Here is a 24,507-nt window from a genome sequence, read left to right on the forward strand (position 1 = left end):
TTATTCACCAGAATGAACTCTGTGGTGGGTTGTCAGTAACCTTATATCTGCAAAACACTTGTTGCATACATCACACTTGTAAGGCTTTTTACCTGAGTGAATTCTTTGGTGAGTTGTCAAGTTCGTTTTTTGTGAAAAACGGTTGTTGCATACATCACACCTGCATGGTTTTTCACCTGAATGGATTCTTTCGTGAGCTATCAGAGTCGATTTAACTGAAAAACACTTGTTGCATACAATCACACTTGTATGGTTTTTCACCTGAATGGATTCTTTCGTGAGCTATCAGAGTCGATTTAACCGAAAAACACTTGTTGCATACATCACACTTGTATGGTTTTTCACCGGAGTGAATTCTTTCGTCAGTGATCAAATGTCGTTTATCTGAAAAAATATTCCTGCAAACATCACACTTGTAAGCCATATCATCTGAATGGATTCTTTGGTGAGGTACCAGATATGTTTCATCTGAAAAACACTTCCTGCATACATCACACTTGTATGGCTTTTCATCTGAATGGATTCTTTGGTGAGTCAAAAGATTTGATTTCTCTGAAAAACATTTGTTGCACACATCACACTGGTATGGTTTTACACCGCTGTGAATTTTTTGGTGATATTTCAAACTTGACAGTTGTGTAAACTTGCTATTGCATACATCACACTGGTACGGTTTTTCATCTGAAGAAATTTTTTGGTGAGTTTTCAAATGTGCTTTTTGTAAAAAACACTTCTCGCATATATCACACCTACATACTGTAGTAGACCTCCCCAATCCCAGGACTTTCTTTTGTTTTTATCCATATTGTGACTTTTCTGCATGGGTTTTCAATGCTGATTTCAAAAATATGCATAAAAATTTTTTTCGATCAAGGTCTGGGAAGTTATTCGCTGTTGCTTAGCAACAACTTTTCATAAAAATTACAAAAATCCCCTTTAAAACTCCTTTACTTTTAACCTAGTATGCTGATATCCAGATTATCTGAAAGCATTTCTTCTGCTGAAGAAGTAAAAAAAAAATTATTAAAATTGGACAATCGGTACCAGAGTTACGACCGTTTAAGTACCCAGATTGTGCAGTCACGCATGACTGATTTTTGTTAATTTATTGCCAGATGGTACTAGAAAAATGGTGAAAGTTGCTGTCAAGGGGTTTTTGGGGGTAAGTTCAAAAAATATATTAAAAAGTGTCTCAGAGCAACAGAAAAAAAGTTATTAAAAAATTGATACAAACAGTCATGCATGAATGATTTTGTCGCAGTCGCTTCATTCCTACAACAAGATGTATTCCTTAGGCACCACAAACGGTAAATGCCTGCAGTCATATACAGTATAACATGGAACCGATTATCTCAATGTAGCTAGCATCTGGGTAGCCACTGCAGTTGATGTTAGAAAACACGCTTCATTGCTCGGAAAGAGCTCTGATCAAGTGCAAGATGGTCACGGTCATTAGGGTGGCTCTTATTTGGCAAAAAATGAAAAAATTTTGAATTTTGTGTGGGACACCCTTTTAAAAGGTGAGGTTGTCAGAAAAAATAACTCCTGCAAAAAATTTTTGAATTTGAAATTGATTTAGAGGTGGCCCTCCCCCCCTAAAGTTTTGCGCCCTCCTCCAAAATACCAAATCTGCATATCTCAAAAACTGCTTGAGCTAGAGATATGGTTTTTGTGTCAAAAGGTGCAGAAAGCATGATTTCCTATCTGCTTTCTGAACAGTGATTGCGTCTATCTTGAGTAGAAAAGCAGTTGTTTAGAAAAAACCCGTTTTCGGTATTCTAGCACAAAACAGTGCTAAACAAGTATTGTGGCCCAAGCTATTCAATAAACAAAGTTCATAAACTAACCTGTAAAACTGGTAAAGCAATAAACCAAATAAGTATTCCTAAACTTTTATGCATTCATACATAGCTAAAATGCCCGTTTTTTGTCATATTCCTTGGAGAAACTCCTGAGTGTGGAATCTGCTTTCAAGCTTCAGGTGCTATGCATCGTACTTGTTGGATGGCGAAGGCGATTTATGCAAAAAGCTTGGTCTGCATTTATGGTATCTGTCCGAAGAAAAGGTTGGACTAGCCTTGTTTGACTTTCGATTGTCTGTGGAAAGTGAAAAGCTAATGGTGGCAACCATGTTAGATGAAACAAGAGAACGTCCACCAAGGAGATCAAGCATCAAAGTAAATGCGTTTCTTAGCAATAAGGGTCTAGAACAGTATTGCACCTCTAATTCAAAATGGCTTCTTCAGTTGTTGGGTGAAGATGAAGCAATGATTATACTTTCAAAGGATCCTGCTCATTGGACTGAAGATGGTGCATTTATTCAAGCTTTACACATGGCAAAGCGACTTTCAGCAGTCGATGACAGAGCAAAAAGAGGAGTTGCTCTAAGTCTAATCCAGGATTTTAACAAACTCTTAACTGAAGATGAGTACCAACTTCAGTTTCTTTTGCAAGTTGTTACTGAACACAGGAAACTGTTTCCAAATTCCAACAAGAACAATATTGTCGATTCTTCTTCGTTGAAACCTTCTTTGTTACTCCAGGGGTCAAGAGGTCTGTCTTTTACCACCCTTGGGCAGTGGCGATGCGGTTTAGATGCTTGAGCAGGTGTTGAGCAGCAATTGCATTGATTCGTCATCCAGTTCAAGCAGACCACGCATACCATTTGGCGCAGTTACAGATGGTGTGGTCTGTGGTTTGTTCCTCTTTGCCACACTCACAGATTGCGGATGGAGCCATCCCTCATTTGTGCATTTTGGAGCGGAATAGTCTGACTCCAGTAGTCCAGTTCGCAGGCGGTTGAGCCGCACCCAGGCCTTCTTTGGCAAATTATGCATTTCGGTTGGATGGGGGCTGGTGTCGGAGATAAAACTTTAGAGTCTTGAGGAGTTCTTCTTCCACTCTGAGCTCCATTTGTTGTGCTCCCAGGTAGCCGCGCTGATGGATTGGTCTTCAGCGGTTTTCATCAGGAGTTGTGCGTCACATACAAATGGGTGTCGATTTCAGTTGCCGAGGATGCTCAATTGCTCGCTCACAGACTCGTAGAGACTTGAGTGGAGCAAGTGGTTGGGGTTCGTAGTGCGGCGAGAAGGAGACAGGATGGCTTCTTCGCAATGAAATTCAGCTGGTTGGTTGCCTGCAAGGACAGGGAAATTGTCTGATGGTGTAGGTCGCAGACATCCTGTCACGATAGGCAAGGCAATATGTAAAATATTGTCGATAATATCACTTCTTGCAGTACTGACCAGAATTATATTTTGAAATGAATATAGTTACCAGTGTTCCCTCTAAGGTGCAAAAATTAAGAAAAAAAACGAAATTTTGTAGACGGTTTCGTGGTCACAAAAAAGGTTGTAAAATCAAGATTTGGTCAAATGCGTTTTTTCTAAATAACTGCTTTTCTACTCAAGATAGGTGCATTCAATGTTCAGAAAGCAGATAGAAAACCATGTTTTCTGCATCTTTTAACACAAAAATCGTATCTCTAGCTCAAGTGGTTTTCGAGATACGCAGATTTGGTATCTCGAGGGAGGGCACAGAACTTTAGGGGGGGAGGGCCACCCCTAAATCAACTTCAAATTAAAAAAAAAATTGCAAGAGTTATTTTTTCTGACAACCTCACCATTTGAAAGGGTGTCCCAAGCAAAATTGAAAAACTCAATTTTAAGAGCCACCCTAACGGTCATGTTAGTTATAAGCTGGTCATGTTAGTTAAAGCTGGTCTCAAAAGAGTTTCAATGTTGCTTAGGTTGGAACGGTAAGCGAAGTGACAACATTTCAGATAAATGATTTTGAAATTTTGGTTTCCAGATGTTCAATTTTAGATTTCAACACAAAATAGCCTATTGATGTTTTCTCCTAGGAGGGACAAATTAAATTCGTTTACTTTTTTAAGCAAATCTGACGTTTGACATAATTTCAAAAGGTAGAATCTAGAAAACTTTACAGCATAGCACGCACTGCGACTTTTCTTCTCCAACTTTTCCTCCAGCTAATATATCTTTTATGTTTGGTTTAGAAAATAAGTTGCCTGAAAAGTTTTACTTTCCACAATTTTTTTTTTTTGGGATCGTGTTAATTTTTTTGAAAGGTGCTTCGCGGTCCCAGAAAATTGCCTCGCGGACCACAAAAGGACAGCGGACCTCAGTTTGAGAACCACTGAGCTAGATGTTAGCCTATTGCGAAAATGGTGGACCAAGACAGAATTTTATTCTGTTGGAAAAGTCACGATTTCGGTTTTCAACGTTAATTGGCTAACCATTTAAAGCTTTGACTTTTGAAAGCCACCTCACTTCACGAAGCGGTAAAGGAGTTTTTAACTCCGATTCAATTTCACCTCATAAATTTTCAAAAATACGGGCAGCCTATTGAGTGCACGACTCTTAATAAAGTCAATAACTATCACAGCATCTCGCACAGAAGTGTTAATATGCAGTACCTTGTGCAAATTCGTATACTTTCTGCGACCCCTGAAGTTCGTTACGCAACCCCTTGGGGGGTCGCAAACCCCAGTTTGGGAAGCCCTGGATTAAGGAACAAATCTATGGCTGTAGCATATCGACTGAGAGGAATGTTTCTTCCTGCACATCGCACTCGCATTAATGCTCTTTGGCTATCATTGTTAAGACGCATTCTAGAGAAAAGAATAACACAGTTTCAACAACACAGCCTAACTAAGTAACTATTTTACATTTATTCTTGATTTAGTACAGTGTAAACCAAAAAGTACGCAATAAGTTACATTTCATTGGTAAATCTTTATACATATAGATTATCAATTTATCATACGTAATTTTATTACTCCATATATCTGTCTTTGCTGAGCATTCTTGCAAATGAAGAAAACACACGCTCAACTTCCGCATTGGAAAGAGGCAAAACGACGCATATCTCAATTAATTGTAGAACGTTGTGGAGTTGCAGCTTGTCTCGTAGTATAAACAGTTGCTTCCATTGGCTCGGAAGAAGGGAAGAAACGTGTTTCCGTCATAAAATTCTTTACAAATTTTGCAAAATACTACACTAACCTTTCCTTCTGTCCTCTCTGTCTCATAACCTATAGCAGGTAAATTCCACTTTTTAACCGTATCTTCCTTTACCATGATTTACATTGGCAATAACATTGGTAAAGAACAAGCTGTCGATGAAAGAATAACTTTTGCGTAACAATTAAGCCAGTATTTATAAGGTTGCAACTTTTTTTATAGTTTGCATGAGCATTGTCAGCGCATAAAATTACACCTGTTGTTGTTACGCAACCAGACATCTATCACAAACCGCAATTAACAAAGCTCACTCTAAAGGTTAACGCGTTAACCTATTACTTACATGTATTCGACATCTGCTGATGTTGTGTGGTTCGTTGTGAAACCGGCGCGATCGTTTCTGATACAGCTGGACGAGATAACGGAAAGCGAAGCGCGATAAGGAGTAAATGCTTACAATAATTTGACGTCTACTGGCGTTGAATCAATGCAAATAGGGTGATATTTCTATAAAAGATTAATTCTCCCAGCTGGGCACGTGTCTAAGCGCCGGCGAAGTAGGAAGTAACCCAAAAAAAACATCAAGCAATAATAAGATTGAATCAACCTCCTAGTCTGGTGTGGCTAAGAAAACTAATGTTATTTTTGTAATCTTGTGGTCCTTACAAGCGCTCGTGTGGCCTCGGCATTTTTATTGCCGAGGCTAATGTGCCATTCATGCATATCAGAGTTGATTTAACTGAAAAACACTTGCGACAAACATCACACTTGTATGGTTTTTCACGTGAATGAACTCTTTCGTAAATGATCAAATTTGAATTTTGTGAAAAACAATTGTTACATACATCACATTGGTATGGTTTTTCACCTGAGTAAACACTTTGGTAGGTAAGCAGATTTGAATTTTGTGAAAAACACTTGTTGCATACATCACACTTGTATGGTTCTCACCTGAATGAATTCTTTGGTGAGTTGTCAAACGTGTTTTTTGTGAAAAACACTTGTTGCATACATCACACTTGTATGGTTTTTCACCTGAATGAATTCTTTGGTGAGTGATCAAATTTCGTTTATCTGAAAAACACTTGCAGCATACAACACACTGGTATGGTTTTTCACCGCTGTGAATTTTTTGGTGATATTTCAAACTTGACAGTTGTGTAAACCTGCTATTGCATACATCGCACTGGTACGGTTTTTCATCTGAGGAAATTTTTTGCTGAGTTTTCAAATGTGCTTTTTGTGAAAAACACTTCTTGCATATATCACACTTACAAGGCTTTTCTCTTGAATGACATGTTTTTTTGGTCAATATAATGTTTTCTGCAACAACTGAACAGTCATTTATATTCCTGTGGTCTTCATATTCCTTAACATTTTCAAGCTTCACAACAATTCCTTTAAGTTTTTTCTATAAGTTGAAAAAATTGCAATATCAAGAAGAAATTTTAAGACTATGCAGCAGCTAAGGTTCAAGCAGTAAAATGTGGCTGAAATATTAAAAAGGTATTTATAATGCTAAGCTGTGCAACTACAAAACATCAAACAACAAATTAAACTTTTTAAAGAATGCACTAACAAATACAATGTGATGATAGTTCACTCACAATATTCATTACAAAGCAAACAATATCTATCCGATGACAACAATACACTGTGCAACTAAACAACTGGCATTGCAACAAAGACCACAACATCAATTCGCAATTGTAATGAGCATACATTGCAAAACAATGAAAGTGTTATGAAAAAAGCACATACAAACCTGAGATTACGAACAGTGTTAAAACAGCCATGTCCAGTTATAAGTAGGCATTGAAAGAAAAAATGTAAAGACACACTATTTCCATTAACAACTGCATTATCACATTTCGTTGCAGGACAAGCGTTTGTTGCACACATCACACGTGCAATTTAGACCTCCCCAATCCCCGGACTTTCTTTTGTTTTCATCTATATTGTGACTTTTCTGCATGGGTTTTCAATGCTAATTTCAAAAATATGCATAACATTTTTTTTCGATCAACGTCTGGGAAGTTATTCGCTGTTGCTTAGCAACAACTTTTCAAAAAAATTACAAAAATCCTCTTCAAAACCCCTTTACTTTTAACCTAGTATGCTGATATCTAGATTATCTGAAAGCATTTCTTCTGCTGAAGAATTAAAAAAAAAATTATTAAAATTGGACAATCGGTACCAGAGTTATGACCGTTTAAGTACCCAGATTATGCAGTCACGCATGACTGATTTTTGTTAATTTATTGCCAAATGATACTAGAAAAATGGTGAAAGTTGCTGTCAAGGGGTTTTTGTAGTTGGTCTAAACATCTCCAGTAGTTGGTCTAAATTGTCCTTCCTTAAAATGTTTTAAAGGCTGCAAATTACCAAGCAAACCACCATTGTTCATTTTACTCTTCCTCAGCTCCCTGATGGATACATGAATACACATGGAATATTAGACAGAAGAAGTGTATACAATACGTTATATAATCATATTATACAAGATACAAGTAGAAAATGCTAACTGATTAATAGTGATACCTGAAATGCATTACAGAAGGTTATCGTTAAGTTCAGCTGACTTAATCCATTTTTTGCCACATGATTTAGATACATAGACTACATTATGCTGGGTGAGAGATGCTATTGAAATTGTGGCGGACCGTGACCATCTTGCACTTGATCAGAGCTCTTTCCGAGCAATGAAGCGTGTATTTTAACATCAAGTGCAATGGGTACCCAGATGTTAGCTACATTGAGATGATCGGTTCCATGTTATACTGTATATGACTGCAGGCATTTAACGTTTGTGGTGCCTAAGGAATACATCTCGTTGTAGGAATGAAGCGACAGCGACAAAATCATTCATGCATGACTGTTCGTATCAATTTTTTAATAACTTTTTTTCTGTTGCTCTGAGACACTTTTTAATATATTTTTTGAACTCCTTACCCTCAAAAACCCCTTGACAGCAACTTTCACCATTTTTCTAGTATCATTTGGCAAAAAATTAACAAAAATCAGTCATGCGTGACTGCATAATCTGGGTACTTAAACGGTCATAACTCTGGTACCGATTGTCCAATTTTAATAATTTTTTTTTTTAAATTCTTCAGCAGAAGAAATGCTTTCAGATAATCTAGATATCAGCATACTAGGTTAAAAGTAAAGGGGTTTTAAAGGGGATTTTTGTAATTTTTTTGAAAAGTTGTTGCTAAGCAACAGCGAATAACTTCCCAGATGTTGATCGAAAAAAATTTTTATGCATATTTTTGAAATCAGCATTGAAAACCCATGCAGAAAAGTCACAATATAGATGAAAACAAAAGAAAGTCCGGGGATTGGGGAGGTCTAACGTGCATGGCTTATCGCATGAAGAGATTCTTTGGTGAATTACACTGATTGAGAGCAAATTTCAAACAAAGATTCAATGCGATTCCTGAAGGATTTGACAGAGACTCTGAATCTGTATTACCTTTTGATGTGGCACATCAAGTTTTCGCGATAGTTGAGATTTAAATTTGCATTTTATACTGATTTTTATATTTATTTGCATTTATACAGAATGAGACTGTTCACCGGGCATTTCATAACAGCAGCCTAACATTTTGCAATCTTTAGTGACTATAAACTAGGCTATGGCACACTATAAGATGTAAAGAATGACATCCAGCGTTATTTTCTACACTTGGCAGTCAATACAACAGACTTAAATCGAAAATCGTAAAGGAGAACAAATCGAAAAAAGAAAGCATACTCAAACATAGGGCAGGTGCAACTTCAGTTTAGGAAAATTATGTTCAAATCAAACTTTGAACATCCAACAATTGACATATCAAGGAAAACATACTCACAGCTGCCCAATGGTTTGCACCGAAGAAGTGCTTGGTATTGAACTGCTTTCACAACAAACGCTTTTTATTGATGCAAGTTTATTCAAAAGTTTGTTCCAACATTGATCCACAAAATTCTCATGCACCATACCTCAGGCTAGTGATGAACGAATTTGGAGCAATGTTTAAGCAAATTAATTAATTTAAGATTGTCAACATACTCCATGATACAAAGTGAAGGCAGAAGCACAAGAAAATCGTATAGCAAAGAATAATTTTGATAAAATTTTCGATTGAGTTATCTAATGAAATTTATATGAACAAGACTTAATCCATAAATTAGATTTGTATGGCTTTCAACTTCAATGAATCCTTCCATGAGTTACCAGATGTGATTTACGTGAAAAAAACTTCTTGCATACATCACACTTGTATGGCTTTTCACCTGAATGAATTTTTTGGTGGGTTATCAAGTTCGTTTTTTGTGAAAAACACTTGTTGCATACATCACACCTGTATGGTTTTTCACCTGAATGAACTCTGTGGTGGGTTGTTAGTAATCTTTTATCTGCAAAACACTTGTTGCATACATCACACTTGTATGGTTTTTCACCTGAGTGAATTTTTTGGTGAGTTGTCAAGTGCGTTTTTTGTGAAAAACGGTTGTTGCATACATCACACTTGTATGGTTTTTCACCTGAATGGATTCTTTCGTGAACTATCAGTGTCGATTTAACTGAAAAACACTTGTTGCATACATCACACTTGTATGGTTTTTCACCTGAATGAATTCTTTGGTGAGTGATCAAATTTCGTTTGTCTGAAAAACACTTGCTGCAAACATCACACTTGTATGGTTTTTCACCTGAATGAATTCTTTGGTGAGTTATCAGATTTGATTGAACTGAAAAACATTTGTTGCATACATCACACTGGTATGGTTTTTCATCGCTGTGAATTTTTTGTTGATATTTCAAACTTGACAGTTGTGTAAACCTGGTATTGCATACATCACACTGGTACGGTTTTTCATCTGAAGAAATTTTTTGGTTAGTTTTCCAATGTGCTTTTTGTGAAAAACACTTCTTGCGTATATCACACTTACATGGCTTTTCTCTTGAGTGACATCTTTTGGTCAATATAATGTTTTCTGCAGGGTCATTTCATTATAATTCATCCAGAAAATTGAAATTTTGGAACCATAGAATTTAGAATTGTCCCATTTTTTCACAGTTTAAAATGCTTGAAATTCTGAGTTATTTGGCACAAATTTTGTCAAAATTGGTTGAGCAGTTTTTGTTTTATCGCTATTTTAATGTTTGACCACCAGGTGGCGATTTTTTTAGTGAGCCGCATAAAAATGCTCATATCTTGGGACTTAGTTGCCCAATCTTCATAAAATTGGTATCTATCCCCCCATTTTCAGGGGTGGGCTTTCCAAAAATGAAGGTTAAAATGAGCTAAGAGTGATACTTTTTGTGATATAAACATTTGTAGTGCTTCGATTGCCTGGCCGATTTCGCCATGCGGCCACATGTTTTTTTCAAAATTTTTATGATCATTATTATTAGCATAGATGATATATTCCAAAAATATCTTTTTAATCACTTACAATTAACAACCTCATAATAAAAATTGTGCACAAAAATGCGGAATTTTTAAAATAGTCAAAAACATTGGATTTTAATTTTTTTTATCAGCCCATACTGGGCGGTCCGTCCGACAGCCCCTCCCCCCCTTACTACGCCACTGTATGTCAAGCAAAGCATAGTAGTATAATACATTATTACACAAAGTGAAGGAGTCAAGACATAAAGATGAAGGAGAATACATCGACAGGATGTAATGAGCTTGTCCGATGTGGGAAATAATTCTATCATTTTCCAAACATGTCTCGCTGCTACCGGTACGACAGTGTGCATAGTACAATTGCGTTACTTTGATTTGTCAGAAGTTACATTAAAGAACAGCGACAGTCTTAATAGTAAAGTGAGTTATATGCAACAATCTGAGCAAGTATGTACGTTGTACAACACCCCACCGGTACATAACATTGCAAAATAAAGTCACACTATTCTGACGATATAACTACAAGTCTATACACTTCTGCTATCATTTCTGAATTGGAATACAGTATATAGGCTTTGTCTGCACTGATCATTGTAAAATTACATACATACATCATTGTAAGATTATTAGTGCCAAGAAGTGTACGAAACATTAAACATACTAGTTTTAAGTGACTTTCTGCAATAAAATACAATTAAAAAGGATTCAATAAACCTATAGTTTTGCATGCATAACTAGTGCATCCCATTTTGCATTTAACATCATGTGACACTGGACAAAATATGCTCACTGCAGAGCCATTACAACATGTGAGGGGCAAGAATCGGAATGAATAAAAACGCAAGAACAAGGGCCGCCATGCATGTAAATAAACCGACAAAATATGCTCACTGCAGAGCCATTACAACATGTGAGGGGCAAGAATCGGAATGAATAAAAACGCAAGAACAAGGGCCGCCATGCATGTAAATAAACCGACAACCACGGTTTCTACCATGTAGCTAAACATGTGAAAAGCAGCATAAATTTGAACACGGGTTGTCATGCATGCGAATAAACTGCAAACCACGGTTTCTAGCATGTATTGTACAGTAACTATGCTCTGTGAAAGGAAGCAAAAATATAAATACAACATAAATGAACAAAGGTTGTTGTACACTTGGACACATAGAACAACATGCCATTATTGTAACATTAGTCAAGACCTAGACAGCAATTTCAGGCAATCAAACCCAACCTAATAGAAGCCAATCAATGCTCTTCTTGAATGCAAATGAAGCGACGATTCACAGTTTCCATGTTTGGAGCCGAAAATGTGTATATTCTGCCTGTTATAGTGGAAACTGTCCAAAATCATCTGGATTGAAGAAATTCAAGACCAGGCACAGTGCTTCCACGCTGGAATCTTTGTTGAGTATTTCTCACTGGCACCAGTTCCTCAGCTTTTATATAGAAGAAAGTTACACTTGTTACAGCTTCAGAGCAGTATTGATAGGCAGCTGCAGCAGTCAAAATTTGGTTAGCAGTTGGTCTGCCTAGACTTTCGTTACCAAGCTTCCTTTTTACCACTCCATCAATCTCGTCACATGGAGATTTACCATGATTTGTGGCAAAAAATGACCACTTTTGAACAAAGGTTCCAGCGTGGAAGCACTGTGCCTAGTACTCATGGATACCATTACTTTAGTTCAAGTTGTATTGGTTCTTTCAGTTTTAAGCGCGTATCAGATGATTCACAATTCGCTGGCACACATTGTTTCTTCGAGGCAGCCCCAATGATAAACATCCAAGATGTAAGTGTCATGTCTTATGTAGCATGTGTTTATGACGGTCAGTGGTGGGTTGGGCTTGTTGAATTATTGTGGACAAAGAAAAGAGTGATGTTCTGGTCAATTTTATGCATCCTTGTGGCCCCTCTCCATCTTTCGATTAGCCTGGCCGTGAAGATAAGTGTTACATGCACATTTCTTCAATCATGATGATTTTGAACAGTTTCCACTATAACAGGCAGAATATACATATTTTCGGCTCCAAACATGGAAACTGTGAATCGTCGCTTCATTTGCATTCAAGAAGAGCATTGATTGGCTTCTATTAGGTTGGGTTTGGTTGCCTGAAATTGCTGTCTAGGTCTTGACTAATGTTACAATAATGGCATGTTGTTCTATGTGTCCAAGTGTGCAACAACCTTTGTTCATTTATGTTGTATTGTATTTATATTTTTGCTTCCTCTCACAGAGCTTAGTTACTGTACAATACATGCTAGAAACTGTGGTTTGCAGTTTATTCGCATGCATGACAACCCGTGTTCAATTGTATAGTAATTCATGCTGCCTTTCAGATGTTTAGCTACAATCATGGTAGAAACCGTGGTTGTCGGTTTATTTACATGCATGGCGGCCCTTGTTCATTGTTCAATTGCGTTTTTATTCATTCCGATTGTTGCCCCTCACATGTTGTAATGGCTCTGCAGTGAGCATATTTTGTCCAGTGTCACATAATGTTCAATGCAAAATGGGATGCACTAGTTATGCATGCAAAACTATAGGTTTATTGAATCCTTTTTAATTGTATTTTATTGCAGAAAGTCACTTAAAACTATCTTTAATGTTTCGTACACTTCTTGGCACTAATAATCTTACAATGATGTATGTATGTAATTTTACAATGATCAGTGCAGACAAAGCCTATATACTGTATTCCAATTCAGAAATGATAGCAGAAGTGTATAGACTTGTAGTTATATCGTCAGAATAGTGTGACTTTATTTTGTAATGTCCTTTCTTTCTCAGATTGTTATGTATTTTTTAGATTGTTGCATATAACTCACTTTACTATTAAGACTGTCGCTGTTCTTTAATGTAACTTCTGACAAATTAAAGTAACACAATTGTACTGTGCACACTGTCGTACCAGTAGCAGCGAGACATGTTTGGAAAATGATATAATTATTTTCCACATGAGACAAGCTCATTACATCCTTTCGATGTATTAAACTCCTTCATCTTTATGTCTTGACTCCTTCACTTTGTGTAATAGTGTATTATACTACTATGCTTTGCTTGACATACAGTGGTGTAGTAAGGGGGGAGGGGAGGACCACCCAGTATGGGCTGATAAATTGTTAGTGATTAAAGTAGAATTATTGGAATAGGAGTCAGTTATCTACATCAATATTAGCATTGAGAAGAAAGCTTAACTACAGTTCTGCTCATAAAATAGTTGTAATACAAGTAGTGGTAATGAAATCTAAAATCTTATCCCAAAATTCATAAAAAAATAAAATCTAATGTTTTTGACTATTTTAAAAATTCTGCATTTTTGTGCACAATTTTTATTATGAGGTTGTGAATTGTAAGTGATTTAAAAGATATTTTTGGAATATAACAAATATGCTAATAATAATGATCAAAAAAATTTTGAAAAAAATGTGTGGCCGCATGGCGAAATCGGCCATGCTATCGAAGCACTACAAATGTTTATATCACAAAAAGTATAACTCCTAGCTCATTTTAACCTTCATTTTTGGAAAGCCCATCCCTGAAAATGGGGGGATAGATACCAATTTTATGAAGATTGGGCAACTAAGTCCCAAGATATGAGCATTTTTATGCGGCTCACTAAAAAAATCGCCACCTGGTGGTTAAACATTAAAATAGCAATAAAACAAAAACCGCTCGACCAATTTTGACAAAATTTGTGCCAAATAACTCAGAATTTCAAGCATTTTAAACTGTGAAAAAATGGGACAATTATAAATTTTATGGTTCCATGGCCTGGATGAATTATAATGAAATGACCCTGCAACAACTGAACAGTCATTCATATTCCTGTGGTCTTCATATTCATCAACATCTTCAAGCTTCACAACAACTCCCTTAAGCTTTTCCATAAGTTGTGAAAATTACAATGATTTTAAGAAAATTACTTCAAAGGACTACGCAACAGCCTAAAGTTCAACAATAAAATGTGGTTGAAATATTCAAAAGGTATTTACTATGTCAACCTGAAACAACAAATCAAACTTTTTACAGAGTGCACTAACAAATACAATGTGATGATAGTTCACTCACAATATTCATTACAAAGCAAACAATATCCATCCAATTTTGTCTTCACTGGACAGTGGACATTGGCAAAAACAGCCATTGAAAGAAAAAATGTGTCGCTATTACAATTCGCAACTGCATTATCACATTTCGTTCAATGAAAAGTGTTTGTTGCATAGGCCTGCATCACACGTGCATGGCTTTTTGCCTGAAAAGATTCTTTGATAAATTATATTGACTGAGAGCAAATTTTAAAGATTCAATAAGTTTTACAGAGCGCACTAACAAATACAATGTGATAATACTTCACTCACAATATTTATTACAAAGCAAACAATATCTATTCGATGACAACAAAACACTGTGCAACTAAACAACTGGCATTGTAACAAAGACCACAACATCCATTCATAATTGTATTACGCATACATTGCAAACAAATGAAAGTGTTATGACAAAAAGCACTTCGGGAACTGTGATTATGAACAGTGTTTTATTATTGGCAAAAACAGTCATGTCCAGTTATAAGTATGTATTGAAAGAAAAAATGTGTCGCTATTACAATTCACAACTGCATTATCACACTTCGTTCCATGAAAACTGTTTGTTGCATACATCACACGTGCAATCGTGCATGGCTTTTCGCCTGAAGAGATTCTTTTATAAATTACATTGATTGAGAGCAAATTTCAAAGATTCAAGTCAATGATTCCTGAAGGATTTGACAGCGACTCTGAATCTGTATTACATTTTGATGTGGCGCATCAAGTTTTCGCGTTACTTGAAATTTAAAATCTCCGAATAAGGAACTCTCCGAAAAAAGCTGTCTCCGAATAGGGAACTCTCCGAATCGGACTCACCGAATAGTAGCAGACTCCTTTTTTACGGGGGTATTTTATACCACAAGATCGCGTTATTTTGGCTTTTTTGCTTGGGGTGCATATTTTGATGCATTGTAACTTTCTAATCAATATGATGTTACTTATCAAACTTGGTGAAGTTGTTGCCCGGTAGGGAAAGAGCATATTATACATGTTAAATATAATAAACATCCTACTTTTCAAAAAAAAGTTACAGACTTTCAAATATGGCACAAAATTTGTTTTTGGTGAAGAAAAGAGCTACTTTGAGGCTTGATTACTCCACTATGTTGCAAATTAATTGCATTTTGACAATGCAATTAAAGTGAACCATTTTACCAAAAATAAACTTTATATAACCTTCGGAGCAAAAGATATGGTAAATTAAAAATGGTCAAAAAAAAACGTTTGCGGAAAAGTTTAGGGGGTACCTAAAACTTTTACCTGAATTCATTTGTGACACATCAAACTTGATCAGTGTAAACATATCTGTAAACAACAAACTAAGTATTTGGAGATAAGTTATCGATTGTGTTTCATATGAAAACCACTTATTCCAATACAAATCAAAAAGTCGAAACGAAGTTCATCAAAAATTCAGAGAAAAATACTACATTCACGACAAACACTTGTTGCATTCAACTAACTTGTATGGTTTGTCTCTGGAATGAAGCATGCAATACTGTATCACATATAAGGCAAACTCACCTACGATAAATGTAACTAGATAGTTTGATTTTTAACAAAGGGATGATAAATATCTAGCTGCCTGACGGGTTGCAGTGCACCCAAGAAGGGCTAGTACAACATTTTCTTCTTTATGAAAGTTTTCATTGTATTTGAACATGATGCAATGGAATTCAAAACTTTGTACAGAAGACGATTTCTACTATTCTGACGCAGCACACATCTGACTAATGATGGTTGTATTTAAGGCAGTTTTTGAAGAAAACTTCATTTTATGAACAAACAACCAAGTATTTGGTGATGAGTTATCAGTTGTGTTTTATATAAAAAACGCTTGTTGCTAATCTCACATTTAAAATGATTTTTCACCTGAGTAAATTGTTTGGAGAGTCATCAGATTTCTTTTATCTGAAAAACACTTGTTGCATACATCACACTTGTATGGTTTTTCACCTGACTGAACTCTTTGGTGAGCTACCAGATATCTTTTATTTAAAAAACAGTTCTTGCATACATCACACTTGTAAGGCTTTTCACTTTAAAAATGAATTCTTTGGTGAGTTTTGAAGTTCGGTTTTCTTGAAAAACACTTGTTGCATACATCACACTTGTATAGTTTTTCACCTGAATGGATTCTTTCATTAACTATCAGAGTCGATTTAACTGAAAAACACTTGTTGCATACATCACATCATCACACTGTTATCACACCGGTATGGTTTTGCACATGAATGAATTCTTTGGTGAGTTATCAAATTTCGTTTATCTGAAAAACACTTGTTGCATACATCACACTTGTATGGTTTTTCACTTGAATGAATTCTTTGGTGAGTTATCAAACTACGTTTATTTGAAAAACACTTGTTGCATACATCACACTTGTATGGTTTTTCACCTGAATGGATTCTTTGGTGAATTATCAAGTTCGGTTTTTGTGAAAAACACTTGTTGCATACATCACACTTGTATGGTTTTTCACCTGAATGGATTCTTTCGTGAGTTATCAAGTTCGGTTTTTGTGAAAAACACTTGTGACATACATCACACTTGTATGGCTTTTCAGCGGAATGAATTCTTTGGTGGGTTTTCAAAGGCGTTTTTTGTGAAAAACATTTATTACATACATCACACTTGTAAGGCTTTTCTCCTGAATGAATTCTTCGGTGAGTAATCAGATTGTATTTGTGTAAAAAACACTTGTTGCATACATCACACTTGTATGGCTTTTCACCTGAATGAATTTTTTGGTGAGTGTTGAAGTTCAGTTTTCTTGAAAAACACTTGTTGCATACATCACACTTGTATGGTTTTTCACCTGAATGGATTGTTTGGTGAGTTATCAGATTTCTTTTATCTAAAAAACACTTGTTGCATACATCACACGTGTAAGGTTTTTCAGCGGTATGAATTCTACGGTGGGTTTTCAAAGACGATTTTTTTGAAAAACACTTGTTGCATACATCACACTTGTAAGGCTTTTCACCTGAATGGATTCTTTCGTGGTGAATTATCAAGTTCGGTTTTTGTGAAAAACACTTGTTGCATACATCACACTTGTATGGTTTTTCACCTGAATGGATTCTTTGGTGAGTTATCAAGTTCGGTTTTTGTGAGAAACACTTGTTGCATACATCACACTTGTATGGTTTTTCCCCAGAATGAATTCTTTGGTGAGTTGTCAAAGTTGCTTTTTGTGAAAAACATTTGTTGCATACATCACACATGTGCAGTTTTACACCTGAGTGAAGTCTTTGGTGAGTTATTAAGGTTGATTTTTGGGAAAAACGTTTGTCGCATACATCACACTTGTATCGTTTTTCACCTGAGTGAATTCTATAGTGGACATGCAACCTTGACTTGTGTGAAAATCTGTAACTGCATACATCACAAGTGTATGGTTTGGCAACTGAGCAAAATGTTTGGGGAGTCATCAAATGTGCTTTTTGTGAAAAACATTTGTTGCATGCGTCACTGTTATATGACTTTTCACATGAGTGGTATTTTTTGATCAATATAGTGTTTTCTGCAACAACTGGATAGTCATTCACATTCTTGTGGTCTTCATCTTCTTCAACATCTTCAAGCTTCACAACAATTCCTTTAAGTTTTTCCATAAATTTTGCAAATTAAATTGATATCAAGACAGTTACTTAGAACTACGCAGTGACTTACAGCTCAAGGACCAAATGTTGTTGAAACATTCAAAAGGTATTTACCATGTCAACCTTAAACAAATCAAACTTTGTGAAGGGTGCACTAACAAATTCAATGTGATGATAGTTCACTCTCAATATTTATAACCAAATAATTTCTATCCGATAACAATATAACACAATGCAACTAAACAAACGGTATTGTAACAAAAACAGCAGCATTCACTTATTACACTGGTCAAAACAACTTTTATTGCCATAGATGTTTGATTGATTTTCTGGAATACTGTATTTGGAGTGCTGAAAGTGAAAACGAACTTGTGTTTTTAGAATTGGCTCTAGTTTTTTGAGATATTTTCAACGTTTAGGTATAGAAACGATCAAAAGTGGTAAAATTACCGTTTATTTATATATTTAAATATTCAGACGAAATCGGTTCATATCATCTATTTGTCAGATATTTTGTACACTAATCCGATTGATACGCTTAACCAATTTGTTCAAAAAACTGCTTTATTGTAAATTGGCGGTATTGCTGGAAATATGCGTGTGCTAACTATAAGCTGCAACGTACATTACATTCATTACAACTTATACAATCCTACCAACTGTTATACAACTCTGGAAAAACTTGAAAAAGTTTATTAGTTCTGTGTTAAGACAACACAACTTTGTCAGTGATCGTCCCAGTACATGTCCAATCAAGGCATTTTTCCGCGAAAAGCGGCAATCAGACTTTATCTTACTAATCTCTGTGGCGTCCTAATCCTATAATTAATAGTCTGACCAAGGTTTAAGGTAGTCGTGGCTATTTGTTAGTGAAATATATACTTTCACTTTTGGGTTGAATTAATAGATATGTGAATATGAAAAGCATGATAGTAGGCTTTAACGGATAGGCCTAAGTAAAAACTGTAATAGTTCGATTAAGAGGCAATGACCTAAGATTAAAGTATAAATCGAACCTCTCTGAAAAAGTTTAAAATAGGGAATGCAAATTATTATGGTACTTTAAACAAAAATTATCGCACTTTGAACATATATAACAAAAAAGAAGGCTTTCCCTACGGGGCCGTGTGAGCACCATCTTGCCTCCTTCTTACTCCCTTCGAACTTCACTAGTGAACCTCTACTTTTTAGTAAAGTGCCGAAAATATTTTCCAAACCATATGTATAAGTTGTGAATTTGAATCAAAAACATCAGACTGACTCCACAAAATATTGGGACTCCATCTTTGACTACATATATAACTATGCAAAGGGCCATAGAGTCAGGGATTCATAGTATAGGGACCGTCAACTCGGCTGGATATCTGACAAACGGAGTGTAAAAGTGTTGCCAGATATTTTTTTAAATTTTTAGAAAAGAATATTATTTTGGCATTTTTAAAGTAGTAGTTGCCCAAAACTTGCCCGTAAATAAATATTTTAAAACTAATCTAAAGCAATTAAAACTAATCTAATTTCAATATTTTTGGCAAATTTAACCTCTCTTGTGCATAAAACATATTACTTGAAAAATAATTACCGGCTTCAACACTTAAAACATGAAGCTTTTTATTTCTGAGGTGTATTTTAATTTTTTCAAATTATTTTTGCTCTTAAATGGTTAGTAATATTTTTTTTTTAAACCTGCAAGTTTTATTTAAGTTCTGTACATAAATTCAGCACATTCTTGTTGTAAAGTAACACAACTACAAACTTACTACTTTAACTCATTCTTTTGCAACTTTAAACTTCAAGTTAGTTTCAAACGGACAAGCTTTGGGCAACCACTACTTTTTAAAAATGCCAAAAAAACAGTTTTTGTAAAAATTTAAAATTTATTTGGCAACACTTTTACACTCCGCTTGTCAGATATCCAGCCAAGTTGGTCATCCGTATAGTATGAATCCCTGTATAAAGTATAACTAAAATAACTGAAAGATTTCACAGGGCCATTTTCAGAGGATAATTAGGCAATGAAAGAGGCCGTCTCCAAAACATGTATATAACTGTATCATTCTTTGGATATACATATTACATATATACAAAAATTAAAAACTAGAGTAAAGCATGATGCAGTGTTTGTCTTAAAAAAAAGACACTGGGTTGAATGCATAACAGCCTACTTAAACAAGGTAGTTTAATGAGAATTGGCGACTGATATGGTCATGCATGATGCCTAAGGGTGCATCCTATTTCGTCCCAAGAAAAGATTGAGAAAAAAATACATAAGAGCCGAAGTCGCTGATCAGAGTTGCCGCAAACATTTTAAAATTTTTCCCTTGAAAAAATTGAGAGAAAAATACAGAAGCACCGAAGTCACCGATCGGAGTTGCCGTTGCCGAGACAGTTGATCACGCTCAGTGTTGAAATAATATGGTACAGTAGTTGAAAACCGAACTTCACTTTCGGGTTAGGGTTAGTTTGATGAACCAAACCTCACTTTCGGGTTAGGGTTATCGAATTAAGATTGTAGCTCCTCCATTACAAATGATAATTTTGAAAAACCAAACTTCACTTTCGGGTTAGGGTTATCGAATTAAGATTGCCCCGATAGCTCACTTGGTTAGCGTGTGACCTTTGGAACAAAGTAGCTTCAAGATCAAGCGCCGCTGATTCGACTCTCGGGGTTAGGGTGGTTTGAAAAATATTTTTTTTGCAATTTCAACGTGGGGGGTTCTGAAAACCTGGCAAACCTTTAAAAAATAACATTTCCACTTTTTTTTTGGTAGGCCCCAAAACCCAGCCACCTACCCCCCAATAAAGGCCACAAAAGGTCAAATTTAGTAAAAAATTCTCTAACTTGCTCACCACTCATAGTAGAAAGTCAGGTTTGGTGTCAAAATATGCAGAATAGCCTACTTATGTTTCTATGTGTCATAAAAGGAACTTTTTCTCTAAATGCATTAGTTTTTGACATAAATAATTCAAAAACATGCATTTTTTATGGAACCAGTATATGAGTCATTCCATGCCAAACGTCCTGACAATCATAAAGTTCCCAGTTTGACCCACTTCGATTTTGCTCAAATTAGGTCAATATGTTATTTGGCATGATATAGCCATGCAGTACAAATTTTAGCTCAATATCTATTATAGTTTTGGAAATATGATGCTTTAAAGTTTTAGGTGCCCCCTAAACTTTTCCGCCTTCATTTTTTTTGACCATTTTCAATTAACCATACATCTTTTGCTTCAAGGTTATATAAAGTTTATGTTTGGTAAAATGGTTCACTTTTAGCTATATTACATGCATAGGCGCCGGGTTTTGAAAATTGCCGGGGGGGGCAAACTTTCTAGCCGACTGATTGCTTACATTCAAAATGCTGATGTTTGTTTGTCAGCATTGATGTTTGCTTGCGTCTATCTGCCATTGTATATCGCTAAGCTTTATAATGTAGGCTCAGGCTTTGAAATTCACTGCGGACATCGGACATGTCCGCCGTCACAGCATGTGATGTCTGCAGGAAGTACCATCTAGATCGGTCATATTTGTCCGCCGAGAAATAACACAGGAACTAGCGATACAAATCGTCATTGCATAGCACGAACAATTGTTGCGAGAATACAATCCCCCGCACATTCTAGCGCGCATCTAGAAAAGGTGAATACTGTATCCCTTAGCTTCATTCAAGGAGGAAAACTTTCGATTTTTACACTGATTCAACGATTGATGACATTGAATCAGCGTAACTAAGGTGAATTCTTCGCTAAGAATCGATAGGAGTACAGGTACTTCTACACTAATCACGCGCAATTTAGTTCAAGTTTTACGTCACAATGTCTGGCTTTGATCTCCGAGTAATAATGATACGGCAAGGTTGGTTACTAAATTAGATTATACGAGTAGGCTATTACAGCAAGATGCAACAAAATTTGTTAAGTTTTGGTATTACAGTAAGAAAGAAAAACCCAAAGAAAATTCACTTTCGATCACATGACACGCAAAAATAAACTTAAAGAAAAAAGCCTGTGAAACTTTGCACAGCAGAAAATAGTAGCGTTAGTGTAGAAATTTTCCGACTCCTGCCTAGAGCATTGTGATGCAATAAGCCACATGTCCTCGTTCGGTGGAAGTTAATCAGTTAGGGAACGTTCAAATATTACGTAACGCCTTCGAGGGGGAGGGGGGGTTTATGCAAAGCGTTACGTTAGCGTCACATTGGGGGGGAGGGGGTTCAAGCAAAACGTTACGTAACGCTTTCGAGTACGGAATGGTAGTTTTTTGTGCTGAATTCGTAGTAAAAAAGCGTTACATGGGGGAGGGGGGATTGAAAAAAGCGTTACGTTGGCGTTACATGGGGGAGGGGGGGGTCAAAAATTCGGAAAAAAAGCGTTACGTAATATTTGAACCTTCCCTTATGTGACGTATTGACCAGCTACACGGCGCTTTGATTCTTCAAGCGCAAGTCGTTGGTCTGATGAAAGTCTTTCAGACAGAGTGACTTTATTGAATTTTTTAAAAACCTTCTAAAACCGTAGTTATAGTTCTGAAATGGCGAAGAATTATTATCAAGATAAAGTGATTAAGCATGACGATCGACGACTAAAACTGGTGTGTCCGCCGTGAGACTTAATTTGTCCGCCGAGATAGCTGCTCAGACCGGACACGTTTGTCCGCCGTCAAAAAAAACGAATTTCAAGGCTTATAGGCTACTTTGAATTATATGCTGGTCACTCTGAACTTTAGCTCTTTCTACGCGTAGATACTAAATTGAGCAAACAGCAAACTGCACCTCGTTATTGACACTCCCAAGAAAAAACAAAGCAAAAGAAATCAAGAAAAACGTTTTTCAATCATTGTTATTATGCTTCAACGGCACCATGCTGACGTTTATCAGCTACCGTACTTCTGTTTCTTTTGTTATCTTAAGAGCAGCGCTGTTATTGCAACAAGTAGATATTTTAATTGAGATCGATCCGCAATGAAGGTCAAACTAACGCAAATCTGCACTTAGAAACATTTGATTTAGGATTTTTTTAAATAATTTGCGGGGGGCAGCCACCCCAAGCTAAATTTACGGGGGGGCGGCCTAAGCTAAATTTATGGGGGGGGCAGAAGGATTCGGATCCTAAACTGTCCAAATCCAAAATGGCAATAACACCGGGTAATAAGATTCGGTTTTAAAGATATGCAATGCATAAGTCTTGCAACCTTGCAATTGCAAGCTTGAGAAAGTGAACTGAAAAAAAAGTGTGGATTACTCAAATTTTTTCTTTGCACTGACATCATCCGCACTTCCAAAAACCCTTTGCATGCGCTGCCGCTGTGCACGCACGGCGCATGCATGCATCCCTACGTCACTCGCTCGCATGAGCAATCAAAGAAACTAAGCCAGCAATTTTCTTCATGCTTTGTATAAATGTATCGTTGTATACACTACACATGCACATTGCACAATCATGCAATGCTTTTTTCAATTCACATGCGTATGCCACTCTGCGATAGTTTGACTAGTGGCGTAACAACATTGAGCAGATGCCCCTGCTAAAGGAGTTGGCTCTGAAATATCTCAGCATACCTGCCACATTAGCATCTTCCGAGCGATGCTTTTTTCCAGTGCGGGCTTGACGGCAACTAAGCTGTGCTCCCGTTTGACTGGCAGTCATTTGGAATGCCTTAATGTGTTGCACTGCAACAAACATCTACTTTGATTGTCATGCTTTTGTGTTTAAAATTGTAAATAAACATTGCATGAATTTTTTTTTTACTTTTCGCATTGCTGGAGCCTGGAAGTTAATAGGATTAGGTATTCTGGATTCGATTTAGTATTCCTGAATAATTCTGGAATAGTGAATTATTCTGAATTGCCCATCCTTAATTTCTACACAAAGTACCAGTACTGGGGTGGCGACGATGTCCCCTGCCGATGTCGTCCCCTGCCAATGTCGTCCCCTCATACATCGGGACACGCAATCACTTACCAGAAAAAGCTTCATATTGTGGCAGGCTGTTGAATTTCCGGTCGAGCATCAATGCCCATGTCGTCCCTGGTTAGTGATTATGAATAACGCTGACGAATAGACTTCATATGCGGTGGGCTGTTGCATTTCAGCTCGAGCGTCAATGCGCGTGTTGTTCCCAGTGAGTGATTATGAATGATGGCCAAAATGACTTGATATTCGCTGGGAATACGCTTTTTTTGCTGAAGTGTAGGCTACAAAAGCAGAATTGTAAAAGTAGGCTATTCTACTACATTTTCAATATTTATTGTGGTGTTTGTTACATTATTCTTTCAGTTTGGTACAACTTATGGAATTAGTTGATGAACAAACAAACAAAAAACAATCAATTTGGTAGGCTACCCAGGCCTCGGAACTGAAGGCAGCCATCGCCGCGATTAACCTACAAAAACCAACATTTTGTCCACTGGGTGTCACTCTTC

The 24,507-nt window shown here is 36.4% G+C and overlaps 2 protein-coding genes across 2 annotated transcripts; both read right to left on the reverse strand.

Moving 5' to 3' along the window:
- LOC145771765 (uncharacterized) lies at positions 1–9,946 on the reverse strand. The gene is made up of 5 exons (XM_082583496.1): positions 9,924–9,946; positions 9,205–9,652; positions 5,937–6,396; positions 246–384; positions 1–160 (listed from the first exon to the last, which is right to left on the reverse strand). The coding sequence occupies exons 1-5, from the start codon at positions 9,944–9,946 to the stop codon at positions 1–3; spliced, it is 1,230 nt and encodes a 409-aa protein (XP_082439622.1).
- A 6,546-nt stretch (positions 9,947–16,492) lies between these two features.
- On the reverse strand, positions 16,493–17,867 carry LOC145772285 (uncharacterized). The gene has a single exon (XM_082584154.1). It carries the CDS (start codon positions 17,705–17,707, stop codon positions 16,670–16,672), a length of 1,038 nt encoding a protein of 345 aa, XP_082440280.1. The 5' UTR covers positions 17,708–17,867; the 3' UTR covers positions 16,493–16,669.
- Positions 17,868–24,507: the final 6,640 nt, after the last annotated feature.

Source organism: Aplidium turbinatum, chromosome 6 (genome assembly GCF_918807975.1).
Source record: "Aplidium turbinatum chromosome 6, kaAplTurb1.1, whole genome shotgun sequence".
Lineage (NCBI taxonomy): Eukaryota > Metazoa > Chordata > Ascidiacea > Aplousobranchia > Polyclinidae > Aplidium > Aplidium turbinatum.